This window comes from Hyaena hyaena, unplaced genomic scaffold, assembly GCF_003009895.1.
Source record: "Hyaena hyaena isolate Hyena2069 unplaced genomic scaffold, ASM300989v1 scaffold_598, whole genome shotgun sequence".
Taxonomy (NCBI): Eukaryota; Metazoa; Chordata; class Mammalia; order Carnivora; family Hyaenidae; genus Hyaena; species Hyaena hyaena.
In genome coordinates, this window is record NW_024081233.1 from 315,506 (window position 1) to 341,921 (window position 26,416).

Below are 26,416 nucleotides of genomic sequence, written 5' to 3' on the forward strand. Positions count from 1 at the left end.
TATTTGTAAAAAAAAAAAAAAAAAAAAAAATTGCCAAATCACAGAGTATTAATATACTGAAGTATAAAGATAATGTGAGATAACTCTAAAGTGATATTTCCATCCCAACAGCTGTAATAGAATTCCATTTTCTTCTATTTACAAAAAAAAATGTTAATTTTTACAAGTAAAAATTACAGAAGTATGAAATGATAGCTGATTATTGTTTTAAAATCTCACTTCCTCAATTAATAATGAAGTTGAACATCTTTTCAGCTTCATTCAATTCATCTGAATTAACTTCTGTGCATGTCTATTCATCCTTTGCCCATTTAGGGTTGATTCTTTCATCTCATTAATTTGGATACTTTATAGTCCCTAAATACCAATTCTTTTGTGAATATAAATTTTTAAAAAATAATTTTTTACAGTTTATTTTTGAGACAGAGAGAGACAGAACATGAGCGAGGGAGGGGCAGAGAGAGAGAGGGAGACACAGAATCTGAAACAGGCTCCAGGCTCTGAGCTGCCAGCACAGAACCCAATGCGGGCCTGAACTCACAAACCTCGAGATCATGACCTGGGCCGAAGTCAGATGCTCAACCAACTGAGCCACCCAGGCGCCCCTTTTGTGATTATAAATTTTATCAAACATCTCTTGGTATGTGGTTTATAACTTATAGAGTGGCTTATAGGGTTTATGTCATATATACAGATTTTACTTTTTTGTAAGGGATAAAATTTTAATCATTTACTGACAAGTTCATCCATTCCCATACTGATTGATAATGCTACTTCTAACATATACTAACTTACCACAAATGTATGGGTCTGCTTCTGGGTTCTGTAATCTATTCTAATTGTCTATTTGTCTTTCCTTGCACCAATCCCATCCTGTAATAATGAATACAGCTTCATAATGGATCTTGATATCTGACAGATAAAGTACAACTCCTTAATCTTCCTCTAAACTTCATTTGTTATTATTTCCATGACAATTTTGAGATCAGCTTATCAACTTATGTATAACCTTTGTGGAATTTGACTACATAATATCTATATATAAATTTTGAGTAAAACAGCTTTATAATTCTGAATCTTTCCATTTCCTTGGTATAGCCTCCTTTTATTTAAGTCTTTTACAGTGTTCAATGAAGATTTATACTTTTCTCCATAGAAAGCATTACATATCAGTAGATTTATTCTTAAGTGCTCAAAGATTTCAACTATTATTTTGAATGGGATTATTAAAAAAAAAGACTTCCTCAATTTATTGTTAGTGGAATACAGGAATATCACTGATAATGATTTATTATTTTTTTAAATAGTTTATTGTCAAGTTGGTTTCCATACAACACCCAGTGCTCATCTCCACAAGTGGCCCCCTCCATGCCCATCTCCCCCCTCCCCACCCACATCCATCAGTCCTCAGTTTGTTCCCAGCATTCAAGAGTCTCTCAAGGTTTGCCTCTCTCCCTTTCCCCCCACCAGTTCCCCTATTCTTCTCCCCCATAGTCCTCCGTTAAGTTCCTCCCAATCCTCCTATACGTGCAAACATATGATATTTGTCCTTCTCTGCCTGACTTATTTCGCTCAGCATAACACCCTCAAGGTCCATCCATGTTGCTACACATGGCCAGATTTCATTCTTTCTCATTGCCATGTAGTATTCCATGGTATAGATAAACCACATCTTCTTGACCCATTCGTCCATTGATGGACACTTAGGCTCTTTCCATGTTTTAGCTATTGTTGAGAGTGCTGCTATGAACATTGGGGTACATGTGCCCCTATGCACACTAATAATGATTCATAAGTCATCTCACTAAACTCTATTAGTTCTAATGATTTATATATAGTTTCTCTTTATTTATTTTTTTTTTTGAGAGAGAGAGAAACTGAGTGGGGGAGGTGCAGAGATAGAAGGAAAGCGAGAATCCCAAGCAGGCTCCAAACTGCCAGCATGGAGCCCAGCATGAGGCTTGAACCCATAAACTATGAGATCATGACCTGGGCTGAAACTAAAAGTAGAATTTTTTAACCAACTGAGCCAATCAGGTGCCCCTCTTGAATTTTTTATGTAGCCAATTAGATAATTTTGGGCAAATGCTCAGACTGAAAGGACAAATAGGTGACATTCTTGTTCTGTTCCTAATTCTAAAGGAAATATGTGTACTTTAACATAAAAATATTTGCTCTAAATTTTGGGTATATACCTTTTATCAGATTGAAGAATTTCCTTCTCTTCATGGTTTACTAAGAATATTCCTGGTTTACGAAGAATTTAGTGTTTGTCCTCTGATTTGTTTTTAGGTTTGGTTGTTAGGTTTTATCAAATACTTTTTACTCATTTATTACTAATTTGTTAATATAATTAACTAAAAAAACCAGAATATTAAACTTTCTTCACATACTTGGGATAATTCAAAATTGCTTATGATTTTATATATATATATACACACATATACATATATATAGTTAGTTAGAATTAGTTTATTAGCATTTAAGAGTTTTGATCTATTTCATGAATGTGATTTGTAATTTTCCTTTCATATATTATTATTGTCTGGTTCAGTTACCAAAATCATACTGATTCAAAGTGAATTGCTGTTTCCACTGTCTGTTCTTTGGAATGGTGTGTAAAATGCTTTGGATATTATTCTTTCATTCTAATATCCCAAGTACTATTTCTTCTTATGCTCCAAAACTGTTTATATTGCTTAGCATTGACTATTTATTTCTATTAACACACATATATACCCAAGTTCTAAGAAAATACTGAGTAGGTAATGAATTTATTTCTCTGCCTATATTTTCTTTAGTTCATGACCCTGAAAAATAAGCAATTGAAGGATTTCTTAATTTTCATTTGGAAGCCTAATATTCTCCTACTTAGAAGAAAAGGAAAACCAATTTCCTTATTTCTCATAATTATTAGTTTTTCAAAAAATTACTCCAAAGACACTGGAAAAGAGCTTCGTTTCAGCTGGATACACTATGGAGAGAACAAATTTAAGTTGCAACACAGGAAGTTTACTTTTAACTATAAGAAAAATTGTCCATCAAACTGAAGATTGATAGAGGGGAATTATAAATTTTCCTAAGCTAAAAATAGATTCTTTCCATTCCTTTTATATATATCAAGGAATGAATGGACAATAGTCAGAACCACCATAAAAATAATTGTCAGATTATATAAGAAGAGTCTAAAAGAAATCTCTGGGCTTATTGGGCATTGTTATTAATCCTTTTATTATTCTTTTAAAATAACGGCATCTGGGTGGCTTGGTTGGTTGAGTGTCCGACTTCGGCTCAAGTCATGATCTCACAGTTCGTGGTTTTGAGCCCTGTGTGAGGCTCGAAGCCTGTAGTCTGCTTCAGATTGTGTGTGTGTTTCTCTCTCTCTCTCTCTGTTCCTCCCCCCTCACATTCTGTCCCTCTCTATTTCTCAAAAATAAATAAAATGTTAACAAATTTTTTAAAATAATTTCATGCAAGTGTGATTTTGTAAGAAAATTCTTTCAGCCAATATTTTATAATAATTTCCAAACAGGTATAGAAGATATTATTAGTATAGACTGAAAAGATATTAGTTTTGTTAAATTTAGTCAACAGAACAGTATTATCAAGCATGGAAGGTTCCAATGCTATTTTGGAAGATGCTCAGTGTAAGGGTTAAAACCACCAGCTCAGAAGACACAAGCGTTCGAATCCCAAACCCACTTTTACTTATTTACTACTCTAGAGCTAGTGAGTTAAATAGTTCTCTCATCTATAAAATATCTCTTAAAATTGTTGTTCCCCGTAAGATACAATGTGTTCTAAAAACTGAACACGAGGTTGAAATAACTATATATTCAGACAATACTTTCTTCAGACCTGTGAGTACTGACTACAGATTAAACTTATGTTACTGTTGCAGCAGAGACCCAGGAGCTCGCATGCAGTGAGAGAGGGCAGTATGGTTACCTGGAAAGGCAGGCTTTCGTAACTGCACTGTGAAGATTTTCATGAGGGTACCGGGACAGCCGACGAGAAATCCGCAACAGCTGTCTGGTAGACAGTGACGCTGCCAGTGACTGTGCCTATCAAAAGGCAAGGACAGCCTGATGAGAGTCTTGTTTCAACCTGCTGAAAGTCCCTTTAGATGAGTATCAGAGCAGAATTCATTACTCCTGACCACACTTAAAATAAATATGTACTGTTAATGAATTACAAATAAAAATAAACAAAAACCAATTTACATTTAAAACATCCTTAAAGATAGTTTTTTTAAAAAAAATCTGTAAAAAGTGTTCATCAGTTAAATTCAATGGAAGTGTTTTCATTGAACTAAGTGCTGTATACACACATTTTGGGGGTTGGAGGTAGAAAAGACATTACATAATACAGTTCACACCTGACTTACAAATAGCTTTTGTGTACAATGAATTATTTGTTTTTTTTCTTTTCCTGCCTACACAAAGCTGCACTGTTAAGATATCCTGAAAATACTTAGAGCTTTAAGTAAATTTATGGCTTCTGAAATGGAGAAAAGGAACTGTGGACAATTTAGGTTGCTGATCACAGAGGTATCAACCAGTTTATCACTTGGGTGGCAGCCTGCATTTGGAAATCCTTCCCCTATAGTGCCAGAATAATTTCATTTTTAAAGTTAATGGAGCTCCTACTATAGAACCCAGGACATGTGAGTATCAATGATATTTGTTGTTGATTTTGAAATTATCTTAGTGGTCAGCATAATGTAATGAAAGAGTTCATAAGCTTTGGAATCAGATAAATCAGGCTCCCTCCCACTTATTAGCCTAGTGGATTATTTAAAATCTTCAGGTGTCGGTGTCAACATCACTCATCATCAGGGGAATACAAATCAAAATTACAATGAGATATCACCTCACACCAGTCAGAATGGCTCAAGTTAAAAACAATTATTGGGGAGGATGTGGGGAAAGGGGAACTCTCTTACACTGTTGGTGGGAATACAAATTCGTGCAGCCACTCTGGAAAACAACACGGAAATTCCTCACAAAGTTAAAAATAGAACTACCCTATGACCCAGCAACTGAACTACCAGGTATCTATGCAAAGGATTAAAAAAAAAAAATACTGATTTGAAGGGATACATGCACACCAAATGTCTGTAGCAGCATTATCAATATCATCCAAACTATGGACAGAGTGCAAATGTCTGATAAATAAAGAGGTGGTATTTATAGTCAATGGAATATTACTTAGCCATAAAAAAGAATGAAATCTTGCCATTTGCAATGATGTGGATGGAGCCATAGTATAATGTTAAGCAAAATAAGTCAGTCAGAGAAAGACAACTATCATAGGATTTCACTCATACGTGGAATTGAAGAAACAAAACAGATGAATATGGGGAAAAAAGACAGAGGCAAATCATAAAACAGATATTTAACTATGGAGAACAAACTGAGGGTTGCTGGGAGATGGGCAGGAGATGGGTTAGATTGGGTGACAGGTAAGAATTACAGAGGGCACTGGTTTTGATGAGCACTGGAGGTTCTATGTAAGTGATGAATCACTAAATTCTAAACCTGAAACTAATATTAAACTGTATGTTAACTAACTGGAATGAAAATAAAAAGCTAAAAGTACAAAAAAAAGAAAAATAAAAAAGAGAAAATCGTTCTAAAGCACTTAACAGAGGTCAGTCACATGAGTGCTCAACAAATGTCAGCAATTATTAAAAGTCAGCCTCTTCAAAATAAAAAATATCTAACACAGGATGGTGATGTGACCTACACTTTGGAAAGAATTTAATGTATCAGATTATTATTGGATTAATTCCTAGTTTAGATCAGCAGCATTAGGAGATAGCAGTCTTCACTGAAAACCAGAAGAGAGAAGAACTTTTAAAGCAAATAGCCCTTTAGGAAGACAGAACAGGTAAGACTGAAATGACGGCACAGATTAGCCCTGAAGGGAATGCAGAAGAGAACTCCATGAAGGAACAGAGGGTTCAGGACGGGTGGTGGCGAGGTGCCACAATGCCAGAGACACACTGTATATTTGCTTGTTTCAGCATTTCACTTGAAGTGATCTCTGCATGTCCCAAGGAAGAACAAAAGGAAGTGATTTTTCTCCCTTGGGTATTTCACGGCTCCATGAGGTGCTGTTGCGCTATTACTAGTGTTATATTTCAGCTACGACATAGGTTAAATAGTCCTCTGGGGACTAGGTTGGGAGCATGATCGCCATTTAACGATGTATCCTTTTTTCTATTAAAACACACACTTGACGTCTCAAAGAACTGATTTGTAAGCAAACATTTGGTTCATCCTTGTTTTCAACAAATTTGCATTCTAAACATGGAGGGAATATTTAAATATAAGAAAGTAGAAACTGCAATTCAAAATAGCATAGAATTTAATGCCAAAGCAAGTGAAACACTTGACAACTGCTATAGGGGCTTAAAATTAAAATGTTCAAGTGGGCAGGAGAAAGGCTATGAACAAAGGCATGAAAGCAAAAGGAATAGAAATGGTACAGACTGTGAGGAAACCAGCACAGCTCTATTAGAGGGTCTTGCTGGAAGACTTGCTCCTAAGTAGCAAAGACCTGGGACTGACTCTTGGAGGAGTTTGGCTTTACCCCAAAAGGAAATAGGACTTCTCATGTGCAAAGCGGTAATACGATTTTAGAAAGATTAATCTGGCAGGAGCATGCAAAGTGAGGGACAAGGAGACCTGAGACAGGAAACACAAAACTCCTTCAATGATCTGTCTATAAAATGATAAGGCACTACACCAAAGTCACTGGCAAAACGGAGTGGAGAGAAGGACTCCAACTATTCAAAGAACTTGGTACCTGATGGATAGGAGAAAGAAGGAAGAAGTAAGGATGAGGTTATTTCAGCCAGTATGATTTAAAGTATCAGAAGCCTAATATGACTCAGCAATTCGCTTTCTTAATACCTGGGTCCACAAAACATTCCTATTTTAATCATGGAAAGTGTCTGACAAATGACTCCAACCCAAGGATTCTCATGATGAGAGTCCCAATAAACCTTACAATTAACTTCTTAGCATACAATTTTTTTTTAATGTTTATTTTTGAGCAAGAGAGACAGAGCATGAGCGGGGGAGAGGCAGAGAGAGACAGAGAGGGAGACACAGAATCTGAAGCAGGCTCCAAGCTCTGAGCTGTCAGCACAGAGCCTGACCTGGGGCTCGAACTCACATACCACGAGATCATGACCTGAGCCAGTCAGCTGCTTAACCGACTGAGGCGCCCCCGTAGTGTACAATATTCTAATCTCATCCAAGAATGACAGTGAATTCAGGCTTCACATTTCATTCCAGTGATCAGTAAGGACTTTCTCATGAATTTGTAAAATATAGCTTTCTCAGCTGATAACACCAAAATGCTTTACAATAATATCCAGTGTCAAAAACAATCAGAACAAAGCTTTATGTTGACCCTTTTAAGTGTTGAGTAAAGGGTTTGGTTATTTCTGCTCTCACATTATCAATTAAAAATTGAGAATGCATTTTAATTACAAAATTCCTAACGTATTTAATGTTTATAACATTTCTAACTGCAGCTTTTTATCTTGCAAGAAAAGAATGTGAGGTTACGAGCACGTTCCCTTAGTTACCATGGTTATGGAGTTTAAGAGCACACCTCAAGGGTTTTTTGTATTAGCAAGATTAGTAACGGCTTAAATTTTTAATTCAGCTTAAAAATATGAAGGTTCTGATCATAAATTTTTTCAAATAAGTTATCTCTTTTTCCTCTTAAAGAATTATTTCTTTTATGAAAATGTAGCATTGTCAGGGAAAGAAAACTCTAGGAAAATGTGTTAATAAATTAGTAATTAGTTAATTAGTAATTTTATTCACTCATTCATCAAACATTTATTAAGTGTCTCTCATGTGCCGGGCACCCGGCTGGGAAACGGGAATAAAAGAATGAATGACACTGTGTTCAAGGAGTTTAAATGGTTGTTGGGGACATAAAAATAAACAGGGATGCAGCCACCACAGGTCCAGAAGAGAATCCTATGTCAAGCATCATGAAAGCAGATTGCAGACTGAGGTCACTTCTGCCTGAGGGGCTGAAAACCCTGACAGAATGAGGACCTGCAGGAGAGCTGACAGGAAGAAAGGACGTTTCGGGCATCATCTGACAGGGAGGCATTTGGGTATGTGCTGGGTTTAGCAAACAGTAAGAAGCCGAGCATGGGAGGCTGAGGGTGCTTCAAGAGAGGCTGTAAAGAGCGAGGCTTATGAGGGCAGCGCACAGTCAGACAGAACTCAGCAGTATGCGTATTTTAGTGGGTTGTCCTTCAGTCTGTAAGCAGAGAATTCAGCCCTTAGCAGTTCAGGAAAGACCGCTCCAGAGATAACAAGGAAGAGTCATTCATTCATTTATTTAACAGACATTTGTTGAGCATCTATTACATAGTAGGCAAATTCCAGATACTGGGGATACAGCGGGGACCGCAACAAAACCCCTGTTGTCCTGGAACATAAATTTGAGTGAGGGAAAATAAATAACTTAAAAAAGTGAGTAAAACATATATTATGTCAAAGGGTAATAATCCTAAGGAGGAAGGTGAAAGCAGAAAGAGAGCTGGGAATGAAATGGGGGGGAAATGTGATTCTAGAATGCTTCAGAGAGGCCTGACTGAAGAGCTGACAACTGAGCAAATCCAAAAGGGGGAGGGCAAAACTGCAGTTATCTGGGGAAGAACAATCTAGCCAGAGGAAATGTTGAGTGGCAAGGGCACTGAGGCAAACACTAGGGGGTTTAAAGAACAAGAAAGAGAATGGTATAACTGAAAAGAACAAAGAATGGAAGCAGAGTTGCAGATGAGGTCCCAGGAGTTATTAATAGGGGGCCTGTGACAGCTGGAAAATGCCCTCCACCCAAAGATAACCACATCCTTTTTTAAAAATTTTTTATTCATTTTTTTTAATTATAGTTTATTGTCAAGTTGGTTTCCATATAACACCCAGTGCTCATCCCCACAAGTGCCCTCCTCCATGCCCATCAGCCCCCTTCCCCTCCCCCCCACCCCATCTGCCCTGTTTGTTCTCAGCATTCAAGAGTCTCTCATGGTTTGCCTCCCTCCCTCTCCCCCACTATTCCCCCCCTTCTTCTCTCCCACGGTCCTCTCTTATGTTCCTCCTAATCCTTCTATATGTGCAAACACATGGTAGCTGTCCTTCTCTGCCTGACTTATTTCGTTCAGCATAACACCCTCAAGTTCCATCCATGTTGCTACACATGGCTAGATTTCATTCTTTCTCATTGCCATGTAGTATTCCATGGTATAGGTAAACCACATCTTCTTGATCCACTTGACAGAATTGGCAAAGAAGAAGTCAAACTTTCACTTTTTGCAGATGACATGATACTCTACATAGAAAACCCGACAGACTCCACCAGAAGCCTACTTACTAGAACTGATCCAAGAATTCAGCAAAGTTGCAGGATAGAAAATCAACATACAGAAATCAGTAGCATTTTTATACGCCAATAATGAAGCAACAGAAAGAGAAATCAAGAAACTGATCCCATTCACAATTGCATAAAAAACCATAAAATACCTAGGAATAAACCTAACCAAGGATATGAGAGATCTGTATGATGAAAACTATAGAAAACTTATGAAGGAATTTGAAGAAGACACAAAGAAATGGAAAAACATTCCATGCTCATGGATTGGAAAAATAAATATAGTTAAAATGTCATTACTACCCAAAGCAATCTACACATTCAATGCAATCCCAATCAAAACTGCACCAGCATTCTTCTCACAGCTAGAACAAACAACCCTAAAGTTTGTATGGAACCACAAAAGACCCCGAATAGCCAAAGTAATATTGAAGAAGAAAACCAAAATGGGAGGCATTACCAGCCCAGACTTTAGCCTGTACTACAAAGCTGTCATCATCAAGACAGTATGGTATTGGCACAAAAAGAGACACATAGACCAATGAAATGTAACTGAGAACTCAGAATTGGACCCAAAAGTATACAGCCAACTAGTCTTTGACAAAGCAGGAAAGAGCATCCAATGGAAAAAAGACAGCCTCTTTAACAGATGGTGCCGGGATACCTGGACAGCAACATGCAGAAGAATGAAAAAAGATAGCCACATCCTAATCCCTGGAAGCTGTGAATTTTACTTTACATGGCAGCGCTGACTTTGTAGACTAAAGATTTTGAGATAAAGAGATTATCCTGGAGTATTTGGGTGGCCCCTAAATGCAATCACACGTATCATCTAAAAGGGAGGTTGAGAGAAATCTGACGCAGACACACAGAAGAGAAGGTGATGTGAAGATGGAGGCAGAGGTTAAGATAACGAGGCTCAAGTCAAGGAATGCTGGTCACCAGCAGAACTGGAAAAGGCAAGGGACAGATTCTCATCTTGAGCCCCTGAGGAGTATTGCTGATACCTTGATTTCAACTTGGCAATATGCATTCCAAACTTTTGGCATCCAGAACAGTGAGAAAATAAATTTCCAGCATTACAGACCATTTATGGTAATTTGTTACAACAGGCACAGGAAAGCAATACAGGGTGATATTAGGAATGAATTGTTGATGATGAAGGCAGTCAAAAGGAAATAACAATATTCCAGGAGAAAGATTATGAAACCATATACTAGGACAATTCTGTTAATAGATAAGAGAATAGGTAAGAGACATCACGATGCTAAATTGACGAGATTTGATTTCAGGGTAAGTGGAGATAGTGGGAAAGCAAGGAGACAGAATATCAACAAAGTCAGGAAATTAAAAAAGGAAATAGGAATACATTTAAAGGGGAAAGATGCTTCAGTTGTATAAGATATGTTGAATTTATAGCAATCCCAGAGCATCCAGTTGAGAAGTGAAAGAAAGGAACATTTATTAAGCAGCTGCCAAGGACGGGATTCTTCACATACATTTTCATTTTTAATCATCACAACATCCTCATGACGTAGATGGCACTTCCCATTTTACAGATGAGAGCACAGATTCATAGAGTTAGTGACAGTCCTTGATCCTTCCAACACATGCAGTAGTTTCCAACTTTTAAGTGGTTTCCAATGTTTTAAGTATCAAGCTCTTATTTTTATTCCCCATGTGCCCTGTGTTTTTTTTTGTTTGTTTGTTTGAAGTAGGCTTCCTGTCCAGTGTGGGGCTTAAGCTCACGACCCTGAGATCAAGACTGGAGCTGAGATCAAGAGTGGGATGCTTAACCAACTGAACCACCCAGGTGTCCCATGTGCCTTGTGTTTTAAAAGATTTTGCTTACCAAGCTGCATTTATTAAAGAATTAGTTCTTTATATTTTACTATTCAAATGCACATATAATCACCAATCATGCTTCTGACTGGCATGATATAACCAGGCTTAGGTATTAAAATTCTAGCCTAAAGCAAATAACATTTTCATTAGTCCTTTTATCCCTCTGTGGGAAAATACACAATTTGCTTTGGTCTATTTAAAATATTAATTATTGCTTGAAGACCTCAGATTGAAAAGTAACCTTTTCATTTCACCCCTGATACAGCATGAATTATACTGAGTGTACTGGACTTTTGACAGCAGGGGGGAATTTTTGTAATAGTGCAAAAATGTTTTCAACTGTAATGCTGAAATAAAAGTTAGGCAAGAAATTTTAAAAAGGGTGAGGGAACAGAATATGCCACCCCAGAGTATGCCATTTTGACATGTTTATTAGTTTGAATTAAAGTTACTTAAGAAACAGCCAGTGCGAGAAGGACATTCTGACCCTCCTCTGTCCTCCGAAAGCAGGAAATAAATCGCCCATCTGAAAGGTACCCTCTCTGTCCCAGAAGGGTGGAGAGCACCCTTAACGCCAGAAAGAGGGCACAAAGGGCTAAGATGGCAATATAAACAAACTTTGTTATTTTGTCACTAATTTACTATCCCAAGCTCAAACTTTTTTGTCTTGTCAATTCTTTACAAATTTAGTTTTTGTCTGAAAGGTATAAAAGCTGCCTGTTTTCGTCATTTCTTTAAGTCTAATATTTTTATGGGGCTCCTGTACATATGACATCAAAATGGGTTTTCTCCTGTTAATGTGTGTCATGTCAATTTAATCATTAGGCTGGCCAAAGAACCTGGAAGGAAGGAAGGAAGAGAGGAAGGAAGAAAGGAAGGAGGGAAGGAAGGAAGGAAGGAAGGAAGGTAGGAGGGGAGGAAGGGAGAGAGGGAGGGAGGGAAAAGTTTTCTGCCCCTACACCATCCCAAAATGGAAATACAGTTAGAAACAGAGAATCAATGAGAAAAGAGAAGCTAGAAGCTGAGGAGAAAGAGGTCGGCGCTAACATAAGAGGTCATACTTAAAGTCACAAGACTAGGTGGGAACACGCAGGACAGGAGATCAGGGGAGCAGAGTGAACTCCTAAGAACATCGGACACTCCTTCTAGAGCTACTAGTTTTTGTATGATACCAGCCACGAGTGGCTAGAGTAAATGTTCAAACCACCGAGAGAGTAAAATATATGCACAGGGCAAGGCACAGCATAAGAGATAAAAATATCAGCTTGAAAAATAGATTTTTAAGCATTAAACTCTGAGAACATAAAGCAGCAGCATGTCAACAATGGAAAATCCTATGGGAAAAAGCCCAGACTTACCGTGGGATCCTGTGTCTCTCTGAGTTTGTGTGCAAATGATAACAATCTGTCCAAAGCTTCCTGAGGTATATTTGGGACCTATTTTATGAGAGAATTGAGAAAAGAAAGAAAGGAGAAGTTGGGATATCTGATCAGTCAACCAGAAATTATGGCTAGTTAGCAAACAATATTAGAATTACATTTTTAGAAAGTCTCTGATGATAACATGTTTAACTCCTAGCTAACTCTGCTTGTTCATTTTCTCAGGAAACACCCCTCTGCTTTCTCCTTAACAATCAGGTAGCTGAAACAAAGCTGCTCTTCATTTACACTCCCATCACCATGATAAAAATGGAAAGGAGCCTCTAAGTCAATTAAAAACTGGCATAAAGTGTGCCCATAAAAAATTTCATAATTATTTCCCTGTTTGTTAGCTTTAGCATGATTTTTTAAAATCTAATTTCAGTATTTTTTCTTACTAAAACCAAACTCCTTCATTTAATCGTAATCTTGTATCTACGAAGTCACATAAGGTATCCTTATGTGTACAAAGACTGGATGCTCAGGCTGTTCATTTTTTTTCAAGGACTTTTAAACCACATACCTAAGGGGTATAATTAGTTAATCGATGAACTGTGAGGAACAATGCCCCAAACAACACACACTTGTTGCCTGAACTGTAACAATTTAGCACCTGACTCTTGCTTTCAGCTCAGGTCATATACTGTGAGATCACCATGCCAGGCTCCAAACTAACAGTGCAGATTCTCTCATTCTCTCCCTCTCAAAATAAATAAAGAAACATTTAAAATAAATAAATAAAAATATCAGAGAGATATTAGAACAACTGATATAATGCAACCATTTCAGAAGTAAGCTGCTCAGGATTCCTTTGATCATTTTTAAGTGACTAGAACTTGAAACTTCTAAGTTCTTTTCAGTACATACTTTATCTCAGTTATTCTTTAAATCAATCCTGTGATATATCCCCAACTTTGGGTGAGTAATTTACCCAAGATCTGGAAGCTGGTAAGTAGTGGATTTGGCATTTAAAAGCAAGCTGTTTGGGGGCACCTGGGTTAAGTTGCTCAGTCAGTTAAACGTCCGACTTCGGCTCAGGTTATGGTCTCACAGTTTGTGAGTTTGAGCTCTGCATCGGACTCTGTGCTGAAAGCTCAGAGCCTGGAGCTTGCTTCGGATTCCAGATTCTGTGTCTCTCTCCTCTCTGCCCCTCCCCTACTAGTACTCTGTCTGTCTCTCTCTGTCAAAAATAAACATTAAAAAAAAAAAGAAAAAACTTTGAAAGCAAGCCGTTTGACTTGAAAGCCTATGTTCTTATTCACCATCATTCTCACAAGACCTAAAATTAATCAGTTCATTCTGGCATTTCAAAGGGGATGAGTGCATTCATGTGAAAAGTTAATTATTTGTGATCTAGAACAACATTACTTTGTAGGACTTTCTATGATGATGGAAATGTTCTTTACCTAAGCTGTCTGATATGGTAACCAGAAGCCCCCATATAGTTACTGACCACTTGAAATTTGACTTAGAAACTAACTTTTAAAATTTATGTAATGTGGCTAGAGCTACACTGAACAGTGAAGTTTTAGAGCTCCAAAAGTGTTAAGCACAATACTTGGTTGAGGCAGACACTGAAATAAAGCATTACATATACTACAAGGCCACCAGATAACTAGTCAGGTAAGTACAGGATATATTATAGTACTGAGGGGAACAGGATTACTTTATATATTCTAAAATCTAAGGAGTTAAAATATATTTGGCCTCCCTTTATAGGAACTTAAAATGGTCACTTTTAGCTGACTATTATAAGATGAAAAGGAATCCTAAATCTGCCTCCATATGAGGAAAGGGAGAGCTAGCTTACATCCATGGTTCTCAAAGTGTGTTCCCCAAATCAGCAGCATTGGCACCACCTAAGAACTTTAGAAATCCAAGTTCGCATGTACCACCTGAGACCTAGTGACTCAACAATGTGTATTTTATTGGAGCTTCCATATGCTTCTGAAAAATGCAATAGTATGAGGGCCGTTCTATTGGGAAATGTGGGAGTAAATGGGAAGAAACAGCCAGGAATATCCAACTCTGCCCCAGCAGATGTCAGAGTGTCCTAAAAAGAGAGCAGTTGAAGGCCACCAGCTAGAGCTAGCCTCACTCTTACCATTTCCTTAATCACTTGAACTTCTTCACTTTTGACAAGTGGTTTCATATAATGGAAAAAGAACATGGTTAAGAATTCTGGTCCCAGCCATTGCTGTGTGGTGCTTCCAATGACAGGGGGTTCTGCCAAGGCGATGATTCTGAAGGAGGGGTGGACAGGAAAAATGGATCTAAAGGGGGAAAATAAAACAAACATAATTGTTCATATTAGAAATTAGGTCATGGGAGCTAAAGCCTTGGCAGTGATAACCCCATCATGTTGTTAATATAGTCAAAGCTATTAGCCAAAGAACAAGCTTTGAAAAAAATCAGGCCATCCTAAGAAGCTATTATTAAAACAAAAAAAGAATCACCTACTGTTGAAATACGTTGGATTGTTTCCACTGATGGTCTCTGTGCCTTGCACAAACCACTGTTTTGGATATGCCGTTATACCTCTAGCAAAATTTATCCAAAGTCCCTTAAAACAAAATCCCCTCCAGCTCATATTCATTACACAGCTTCCTTTTCTTTATTCAAAGTCCCCTCAAAATCTCCTGTCTTGCAAGGAACCCACTCTACGTCAATCACAGGAAGACCAAGGAGTATGATTCAGGATGGGAAGGCTTTTTACAACACAGAAAATTTAAGCAGTGTAAGGGGTTGGTTTAAATTTAAAATTTGCGATTGGGTTGTATCATTCACTCTTTTGTCATTTTTTAGGAAATACTGTGATTATTAAAGTGATCTCTTTTATAAATCTCTGGTAGGGAATCTGAGACTGTAAATACTCTTGGACACAAAGAGGAAGAAGATAAGACTTGCCATGGTTTATGAAATGACTTGAGTATGCTTTCGAGAAGAGATTAGATACCCCTTATCATGATCTAATAATGGGGGTAATATTGTCAGTTGTTATAAACTGTACTGGACACCCCAGTGGAAATACAACTTTAGAGGGTAATATCATCCTTGTTATGAGAAAGAAGAGACAAAACTCAAGCACCCACTAAACAAAAATATAGGTACATAACTGGCATTTCTCCACAGAAACTGGCATTTCTTCACAAAAACAAAAATATAGGTACATAACTGGCATTTCTCCAGAAATGGACTACTCATTGCCATTAACTGCTATAATAGAAACCCATAGTTAAGTGCTTGGGCAGCTAGAATATCACAAGATAGGAAATGTGTGGAGAGAATCAGATAAGTACTCTTAAGATTTTAGATAAGAATATCCTCCCAACATAACAGGTAGGTCCACTGAATCCTTGACCACATGATCTGTAAGTTTAAGGGCCACATCACAATTTACAAACTAGAGAAAACCAGCTTTTAGAAATGGTCATATAAGAAAGGTCTAGAGGTCTAGAGCTTTCATAAAAGCTACCAGATATAATTTCACTTCTCTAGGTAGGAAAAAAAATCCTTATTTACAAATATTCAAGCAGGGCATGGGAATGATCTGTCCCAAGGAGCTGTCTGGGAAAACAGGAAAGAATAGCAACATGAACAGAGCCTGGAAGTCCTGAGGATAGCATGATCACTGAGGACTGCCTGCAATTAGACAGTCACACAAGAGAACCTAGACACAGAAAATCCTGTGATCTAAATGCTAAAAGGAAAGGTTATTTCATTTTCCACTCCTGCCAAGTGGTTTGCTATAATCCAGAAAACTCCTGCTTCGTGGCCCAACAACAGATGTTAGATTCATCCTTGCTTCTCCTCTTTCCTAGCTGGGACAAAAGAAGATGGGAGAGACAGAGCTGCTTTTTTGTGCTTTGACTGCACAAAATTAAATCTGCAGATGTAGTTTCTTATTCAAGATAATGAGGGATACTAAATCAGGGAATAAACAAAGCCAAAATCCATCAAGTAAGCCAAAAGAGGAAGTCCAATTTATATCCTTAAATCAAAAGATCAGGAAGCAGGGACCACGGCTGAGTCATGAATTTAGTACTAGAAGAGCAATTAACATGAGAACATGCAACATGACAGTAAGCTAGGGGGTTTGACTTTAAACAGGTGATGATCACTGCTTACAACATATACTGTCTGTGGACTGCTTTTTGGTATTGACTCTAGGTGGGTACACCCAAGTTAGCTGGTCCAATTTAAAGAGGGGCAGTTTCCGAGACAGTTGGTGTATCAGGCAGAGAAGTGTACACTGACTATGAAAACAGCCAGCCAACTACTGAATAACAGGATAAGGACCGTTTTGTTGCCGTTTTGTTGCTAGGTCACCCCAAAGGCTTCCTTACATATAAATAGGTCATATGGAAAGTCATTTCCTGATGATGACAGGATCTCCACGTCTGAAAGCTGGTGAGTAGAGTACTCCTAAGGATCTGCCATGTACTTCCAGACACTTTAAGACACTGTATTACACACTTTAAGTCACTGGTGTGTAATACAGAGACTGAATAAATGGGAAATAGTTGAGAATTAGTAAATAAGCGCTATTAAAAGTTAAAACTAAGATTAACGTTAATTTTACTAGAATTTAACAACAAATAACAAATGAAACTAAAGACATGGCTTAACTGAGATAAATAACTATTTCATAAAAATTAAAGATGAACAAAGCAAAGTGTTCTTTAGATTTCAGGGGGGCACCTGGGTGGCTCAGTCGGTTAAGCATCCAACTTTGGCTCAGGTCATGATCTCGCGGTTCGTGGGTTTGAGCCCTGCATTGGGCTCTGTACTTAGACAGCCAGCTCCAAGCCTGGAGCCTGTTTCAGATTCTGTACCTCCCTCTCTCTCTGACCCTCCCCTGCTCATGCTATCTCTCTCTCTCTCAGAAATAAATAAAACATTAAAATTTTTTTAATAAAAAATAAAAAGATTTCAGGAATAAAAGTACTGGGGTCACTATGTTTGTTTGGGGGCATGAGTATAAGTTTTAGAGAGGAAAGCACTTTCCACACTGCTTTTTAGCAAGAAGAAGGAATGAAGTATTGATATACATACTAACACGAAAAATCTCAAAATAATTATGCTGAGTGAAAGAAGTCAGATCAAGAGGAATATATACTGTGTGATACCATTTATATAAAGTTCTAGAAAATACAAGAGAAATCAAATAACTTGAAGCAGATTCTGAGGGTGGCAGAGGAGGGTGACAAGGGTTAAAAGAGAGGGATTACCAAAAGATCTGAGAACACTCTGGAGACGATGATCACAGATGTATTCATTATCTTAACTGTGGTGATAGTTTTGTAAGTATATATAAATATAAAAATTATCAAACTGTACACTATAAATATTCACAGTTTATTATATGTTATTATACCTCAAAAAAGCTACTCATTTAATAAAAGAACAAAGACTTCAGTAAAGTCCAATCTTTTGAAGGAAATTATATGGTACGTTTTTGTCAAATGTGTATATTAAGAAATTTGAAAGAATGACACAGAAGGTTTTTATAAAGTAATGAATCATAAAGCAGAAGAGGATTTTATACGTGGATTTCTGTACTATAATACTAGTGCTCTAACTCTGAACCTACAGGCTATGTAGTTCAATCTACAGCCCATATTTCATCTTTTTTCCCTATGCAATGTAGCAAACTGCCTGCGCACATTTCTTGCTTATCTTTATGGCACACAAGGTCTAGGGTGTACTTGGAAAAGAGCAGATGCTAAATAACTAAATAAATCTATTACTGTTGTTAAGAACCATTATAGCAAGAAACTTTTTGAAGACCTCTGATGGCAACGACAAAAGAGGTAATTGATAAGAACTGAGAATAATGATTTTCTACTCAAAAGCAGAGCAGCTCGTCTAAATGAATTAATATATTAGAGAAGGTGCATCCTCTGTATTAAAAAGACAAAACCACAACACACAATAATAGATTCTTTATAGACACAGAGTTTAGAACTTTTCCTTGACTATAAAAAATGATTACTTTTCAAAATCAGAATTTGCTTAGGACTCTTATTGTGAGAATCAAACACAAAGATGTGGGCATAAAATCCTGGGTCTATCTTAAATTTTATTAAAAATTCACATGGCCTAAGTTTCTAGTAAAGAGATGCTGAGGTTTCTGGGGAGGCAAGAGAATGCTCAGATCCTACCTACCTTCTAACACAGGAGTAAAAATAAAAGGGTCCAGAGAAGCTAATCAATTAAGGATTACACACAATGTACAATTATGGTTCACCAGTGATCAAGAAAACTTGGAGATTGTAAACTGTTTTCAGTGTTCACTCATAATTAATACTAACAAAATATTCAATAAAAATACAAAAACACAAGACTATATATAATTATAACTGAGACTAGACCACTCATCTTTACTGCTTCCCTGAGATAACCGTAAGCCCCTTCTTGGCAAAACAAACTATTAGTAATGCACAGAAGCTCTCAGCTCCCTCATCTATGCTCTGACCAATGGCAGGAAGGGACATATTTAGCAGCCTATAGTATTTGTACTCTCCCTTTCCCCAAAGAAGTTTTTCTCATCAAAGGAAGCAGTTCTATTTTGGTCCTTATTTCCTGTGAGAAATGCAGGCATGGTGTCTGGTGTGCGTGGCCATCACGCTATTTCTAACCACCATGTCCACTGTATTCTTGGTGTCTTGCACCAAGGGAAGGAAAGTTGCTAACATTTCTTACACCATATCTAAGAGCACATTAGCTATGTAATTACTTGCATAGAATGCCACCGAGCATTCAAATCAAGATATATGATCTAGGTGACGAATTAGAATACAACAAAGGTCAGCAAAGGAGTCAAGTACAATTGTTTTGAAGCTGGGTTTCACACTATGAGGTTGACAGGCACAGTGACCGACTGCTAGTAGCTGTTAATTACTAGGTGCTGTGGTAGAAGAAACACTGCTAGCTCAGAAGGCTGTCTAAAGCTAGATTAATGGAATTACCTTTACCTGGAGTTTCCTAGAATTTATACTAGGTTAAGATTATTCACTTGTTCAAAAACATTTGCTCCATGGCCTACTATGTGTCAGGTATTGTGACATTAGAGACAAAGAGATGAAGTACAAAGTAACAATGGCCTGGCAACATTTCAGTCCTGGGTTACACTTCTTTCCTGAAGTCCAACTGCATCTTTGTCTCTCCTTTGAACATATGAAATATAAATTCCTTTTTGAAAAAATTTAAGTTTTTTTTTTGTTACTTGCAACTAAAGGAGTCCTGCTAAACACCAATATGAAAATTGGTCCTATCTGAAGAGAGACAGGTATCCACATGTACCAAACTGGGTCCAAGGCAAAGACACTCTTAAATCTGCCTTCCCTTCATTCTACCTTTGACTTTTTCTCTATCTCAAAATCCTCTAAGAAAACAAAGCATTCATAGCTGAATTTGTTTATAAAGGCTATCAGAAATAATAATCATTTCACCAAATTTCAATTCTGAGCTTAGGTGAGAAAAAAAGGGATAGATGATTCAGATGATGAGTTTCTAGTGTAGAGTTCAAATACTAAATGCCAAGAGTGACATGTTAGATATGCACAGCATATAGGATCAACTCACTCTAGATAATGGGTCATATGACTTTTAAGAACAACTCATGAAATAAATTAATTTCCTCACTGACTACAAATTTCCCACTTTATGCTCTGCTATGTTCTTTTGGTCAAATGTCCTCTCTCTACTTAATAAACACAGCCTTGAAAGAAATACTGTCAACTGGCATTAACATATTATAACCTACCCTATTATAACCTATTATGACCCTAAAAGAGAACATATTTATTCTCAGGAAGACAAAAATGGGCCACAAAATTAAATCAGGTTTAGCCAGGAAAAGCTAAAGAAATTTACTAACAATCCATATCCATCAGAGTGAAGCAGATTCTGTAACATGACTGTTTAACAACAAAATAGAGAGAAACTGTTTATGTTCATAAGAAAGTAAATAACATGTTTCTCAGGCCAAAAAAAAAAAAAAGAGGAATAGTGATAAGGAAAGGAATTAGGCTTTTAACTGGTAGAAATATTTCAGACAGAAAAGTATCAACTCTTCAACATCTTGCTACTAAAAGTCAATGAAGTCCTGACAAACTGTCAGAACATAAGAGAGAAAATTAGAAGTTCAGCCCAAGAGGTTCAACATCTAACAGATGAAAGTTGCAGAGAGAAACCAGAGAAAATGGAAAAGTGGGAATGGACAGAGATCTTGTATGACATTTGTGCTATAAGTATGAAGGACAGCAGGTCCAGATCAGGACTAGTCAGGATGCACTATGAGACAAAAGATGGAAGCCTGATAAAAGCCTGATGTGCCTGAACATGCTGAGAGGAGATTTAGACAAGACGGGAAATACCTCAGATAAAAAAGTTATGAATACATGGAAAATAGGGTCATTTTCTCCTCTGTGTTCCCATAGCATTACTGTAGAGAACTCTGTTTTTAAAAAGCTGCACGATAATGGGGCACTTGGGTGGCTCAGTCAATTAAGCATCTGACTCTTGATTTTGGCTCAGGTCATGATCTCAGTTTGTGAGTTTGAGCCCCACATCAGAATCCATGCTGATAGTGCAGAGCCTGCTTGGGATTCTCTCTCTCTGCCCTTCCCCTACTCACTCTCTCTGTCTCTCTCTCAAAAATAAACTTTAAAAAAAATCTGCACTGTAATTATTTACCTACATATCTGCCTCTCTTCATATGTATGCAATCGCTAACTCTAAGAAAAACAAAACGTATGCAAGACAGGAAAAACAACTGTATTTTACTAAATGACTCGACTGTAAACAGTCCTTATTCTGTGATAATAATACAGACATTGAGTGAAGTTCTAAATGAAATTATTCCATAACCACTCAAGAAGAATGAGAGGTGGGAAATATGTATATGTAGTGGGAAAAGGGGTGGTAAAAAGAGCTAACCCCTAATTTTCCCTGGTGAGAAATCAACTGATAATGCCTAATACTAAAGATAAAGAAGTATCAGTGAAAGCATATTATGATATTACAACAGTGATGTGTGGGGATAGATAGTATCTACACTTGCGGTGAACACAGCATAATATGGAAACTTGTGGAATCACTATGTTGTATACCTGAAACTACTGTAACATTGTGTGTCAACTCTACCACACGCACACACAAAAAGTATATTATTTAGTGATATGGAGGTAAGTACCTTGAAGAAACAGCTCAAAGAGAAAGTAGTAGTCTCTGGGGTGTGGGAAATGGGAAGTGTCTGAGGACCAATGAGGGAGGGCTGGTATTTTTCGTAAAAAGCCTTGAAAAACTATCTGGCTCGAGTTTAATGCATGTTTAAAAATGACACAAAATTCCAACAAAACTAAAAAGCAAATATTTTTATGACTTGTTTCTACCTACTCGGAGAAACCTCTAGAAACAGAACTGAGCCTGGTTTGTATTCATGGGAGTTATGAAAATCAATAGTGAAGATAGGACACTTTGAGAAGGAAGTCCTACCGACCAGTCTGAGCCATAACCTCAATATGATGTACAGGGCCGCTCTGTTCCTGAAATGGCTTTCATTTGTAAAACTGCTTGTGACCATCAGGGAGAACTTGGGTCCTTCTCAGGGGAAAGGGTTGCCATTTCCTAGACATTTGACTACAAATACAATGTTTCTGAAGTTCTAAGGGAGCCTGACAAGCAGGCTTGCACACAGCTACTGCCCCACTGCTTTGATCTACCTCCCTGAAAATATAAAATACAAAAGCTGAAGAGTATACAACAAAGGTATGAAATGAGGGGGCTCTTTAAAACTTACCTCCCTAGACACTCAACCAAACTATTCACTGGGCTAGAGGAGTTCAATGATGTGACCCCAGAAGCATAAATAGCTATGCTATGTATAATCAAGTGAATTTTTTTAATAACTTATATAGAGATAGGAAGCAATTTAATATTTCATCTCTATAAAAAATTCCAAGAAAAGTTTTGAACAAAACTCTGCTTAAAACATAAACACAATAAGAAATGCACTTAATTATCATTTGTAAAACTTTAACATTTTAAATATGTCCTTTGTGGGGACAAGCCCTTTGTGGGGAGGGGAAGCTTTAATCAAATAAGATTCAATTAAGTAACTACATATTTGCCAAGGCAGCAATCTCCAATTATGCCAAAATATCCATGGAAATGTAATGAGACAGGAAACTTACATTTGCCAAACCTCCTCTAAAGGAAAGTAGTGTATACACCCAAAAAACAAATAATCAAGTGAAGACATGGGCAGAAGACATGAACAGATACTTCTCCAAAGAGGACATCCAGATGGCCAACAGACACATGAAACGATGCTCAGCATCCCTCCTCATCAGGGAAATACAAATCAAAACCACCCTGAGATACCACCTCACGCCAGTCTGAGTGGCTAAAATGAACAAATCAGGAGACTCTAGATGCTGGCGAGGATGTGGAAAAATGGGCATCCTCCTACACTGTTGATGGGAATGTAAACTCGTGCAGCCCCTCTGGAAAACAGTGTGGAGGTTCCTCAAAAAACTAACAATAGAACTCCCCTATGACCAGCAATAGCACTGCTAGGAATTTACCCAAGGGATGCAGGAGTGCTGATGCACAGGGGCACATGTATCCCTATAGTCATAGCAGCACTCTCAACAATAGCCAAATCATGGAAAGGGCCTAAATGTTCGTCAACTGACAAATGGATCAAGAAGATGTGGTTCATCTATACAATTGAATACTACATGGCAAAGAAAAAGAATGAAACCTGGCCATGTGTAGCAACGTGGATGGAACTCAAGGGTATTATGCTGAGCGAAACAAGTCAGGCAAAGAAAGACAAATAACATATGTTCACTTATAAGTGGAACAGGAGGAACTTAACGGAGGACCATGGGGGAGAAGAAGGGGAAAAAATAGTTGGGGAGAAGGAGGGAGGCAAACCATGAGAGACTCTTGAATGCTGATGACAGACAAACTGAGGGATAATGGAAGTGGGGGGAGAGGGGGAGTGGGTGATGGGCATGGAGAAGGGCACTTGTGGGGATGAGCACTGGGTGTTATATGGAAACCAACTTGACAATAAACTATGAAAGAAAAGAAATAAATAATAAAAAAATAAAAAAGGAAAGTGTGTAGCTGGGGAAATATTTAAAAAATATTTGAACACATAGAAAATTTGAAAGAATAGAATATGAACCCACATAGGTCCTTTACCTAGATTTCACCAATTATTAAGATTTTACCACTTTGTGTTCTTATTCCCACTTGTTCTTTCTTTCTGTGTGCGTCTTGTGTACATGTACACACACATGTATTTTTTTCCCCTGAAACATCTGAAAGGAACTCATTGATATTTTTTTACAGTATCCGTTAAATATCTCAGTGTGCATCTCCTAAGAACAAGAATATTCTCCTTCATTACCAGAATACCATTATGATACCAAAGAAAATTAATATTAATTCAATATGATATAGTTTATATACTCCACATGTAAACTTTCCCAACTGTCTCAAAGTATCTTTTATAGCTGTTTCCATTTTATTTCCTGATCCAGGATCCAAGCAAGCCTCACACATAGCATTTGGTTGTGACATTTCTGGAAGCCACAAAGGGTACACTTGTATCAGATGGCTTACCTCAGTAATTACCAATCACTTCCTGGGAGGGAGGACCCAGTAAATTATGAGGGTTTTTTGTGTTTGTTTGTTTTTGCTGACTGGAGACAAAGTACAGGACAAAAACTGTGTTGCCAGGACAATGAAGAGGGGTTACCTCCTGAGCACTAAGGATTTACACAGTGTTCAAACATGTGAAAGTTCGGCTGAGAGGGCAGAGAACATTTTGGATCACAAACCCAAGGTTTAAGAAGTGCCAGATTATGAGCACACCAGGTATAACAAACTATTAAATTATTCAAAGTTAGCCTGGCTTGGCCCTAGGATTAGAAGGATAATAAAAAGAAGGCACAGTCAACCATGAGAACGAGGGCAGTGCGCCCAACATCACCTCTTGCGTAGCTGCTCATCAGACAGCTGCAGCTCCTCCTTTAAGCGCGTATACCTGTCTTCTCTCAGCAGCCTGGAGCCATCGTACAGGCTTAGCTCCCGGTCATGGATCAACCTAATGGAGAGGCGAAAGTCAGGGAACAAATTTATCTGTTTTGAATGCTGAAGTTACTGGAGGTAGAATCAGCTAACATTTTAGTCATGTCTATTCTTATGGGCAACTGGGTCTAACAATTTTGTTAGGGGCGCCTTTTGAAACTTCAAATTGGCTAGTGCTGCTGTACTTGGCAAAACTATTGGTTTCTGTACTGGAGAGTGGTCGTCATGGTTACGAGATGTGGCCAGTGAGGAGGAAAAGGCCAGGAGGAGCTGGAAAGGGGAAGGGGGAAGGAGATGCAAAGAAACATCCGAATGAGGGACTCAGGACCCTCAAGAGGTGCATATTAACAAGCAAGGCAAGTGGTACCTGCTCTGAGTCTAATGTAAGTCTTTAAGGGATAGTATTTCCAAAAAATGTCTATCTTTGGAATTGTAGGATTTAAAATATCAAAGGTCTTTATAATGAAATAACTAGTGCTATTTCATCTATCAACTATGATGGTGACCTGAATGTCCACAGCACTAAGAGCACTGTCTTCCATATGTTGCAGACGTTGAAAAGCACTATTTCTAGACTTTGCAACAACCACTGAAGTCTCCTGAAGCCCACATTACACCTGCCCCACAAGACCTCCACTTGGTGAGCACCAAGGAGAGGGGAGACTGCATAATGCAGGGGTCAGGAGCATTGGCAGTAGAGTCAGTCAGATCTGTGTTCAAACCCAGCTTTGCACCTTATTAGCTGCCTGGGGAGGGAGAGAACTACTACTCCATCTCTCAAAATTTTTCTCTTTTATACAATTAGGCAATAATTCCCACCTCCTAGAATTGCCATGAAAAGTAAACACCTAATGTAAGGCACATGCTATGACAGTTGTTCTCACTGTTTGGCAGCACATTAGAATCTCCTAGGAAGGGTTTAAAAAATGCCCGTTTTCAGGCTTCATCCTGGATCAATTATATCTGAATTTGAGGAGGTGGAGCTCAGGCATCAGTAGTTTTTAAGGCCCATACCTGCAAGGTGATTAAGGTTGAGAACCTGAGAAAAACTGGCCTAGCACAATGCCCAGTAGACAGTAAGCGCTCACAGCCGCTCCTCTTCTTAAGTGTTTGGTCTAACAGGCAAGAGATAACCAATAAGGGAAGGAGTATTATTTTGTTTGTGTCTGTGTTTATCTGTTCAGAAGAAAAAAAAGTACTGTATATCTATGGAATATTTACAGTAAATCACTAAAAGTTTGTGATTATTATTTTTAAATGCTCTCAAATCTAATTAGTATTAACAATGTTTTTGGAAATGTTTGTAAAATTTATTTATTTTGAGAGAGAGAGAGAACACAAGTGGGGAGAGGGGCAGAGAAAGAGGAGAGAGATAATCTGCACTGTCAGCACAGAGCCCATTGTGGGGCTCGAATTCATAATCCAGGGGATCATGACCTGGGCCTAAATCAAGAGTCAGACATTCAACCAACTGAGCCACCCAGGCACCCCTATTTTTGGAATTTTTAATTATACTCAGGATCTGACAAAAAACCTCTGACTATTTAGTTGGGGAAATGGATTATGCCATAGTTTAAATAAAATCTACAAGTGACAGCATCAAGACAGAATAAACAAAAAATTGGAATCATTAA

At 37.8% G+C, this 26,416-nt stretch overlaps 1 protein-coding gene across 4 annotated transcripts in view; it reads right to left on the reverse strand.

Moving 5' to 3' along the window:
• VWA8 (von Willebrand factor A domain containing 8) overlaps positions 1 to 26,416 on the reverse strand; it is a 349,620-nt gene that overhangs the window by 213,518 nt on the left and 109,686 nt on the right. For all 4 annotated transcript variants that reach the window (XR_005532644.1, XM_039257082.1, XM_039257083.1 and 1 more), the window contains exons 14-17: positions 24,685 to 24,798; positions 14,776 to 14,944; positions 12,612 to 12,689; positions 3,949 to 4,064 (exon numbers count right to left, since the gene is read on the reverse strand). Coding sequence is in view for 3 of the 4 variants with exons in the window: in XM_039257082.1 (XP_039113013.1) it covers positions 3,949 to 4,064; positions 12,612 to 12,689; positions 14,776 to 14,944; positions 24,685 to 24,798 (477 nt within the window). In the remaining variant the exon portion in view is untranslated. The remainder of the gene's footprint in view (positions 1 to 3,948; positions 4,065 to 12,611; positions 12,690 to 14,775; positions 14,945 to 24,684; positions 24,799 to 26,416) is intronic.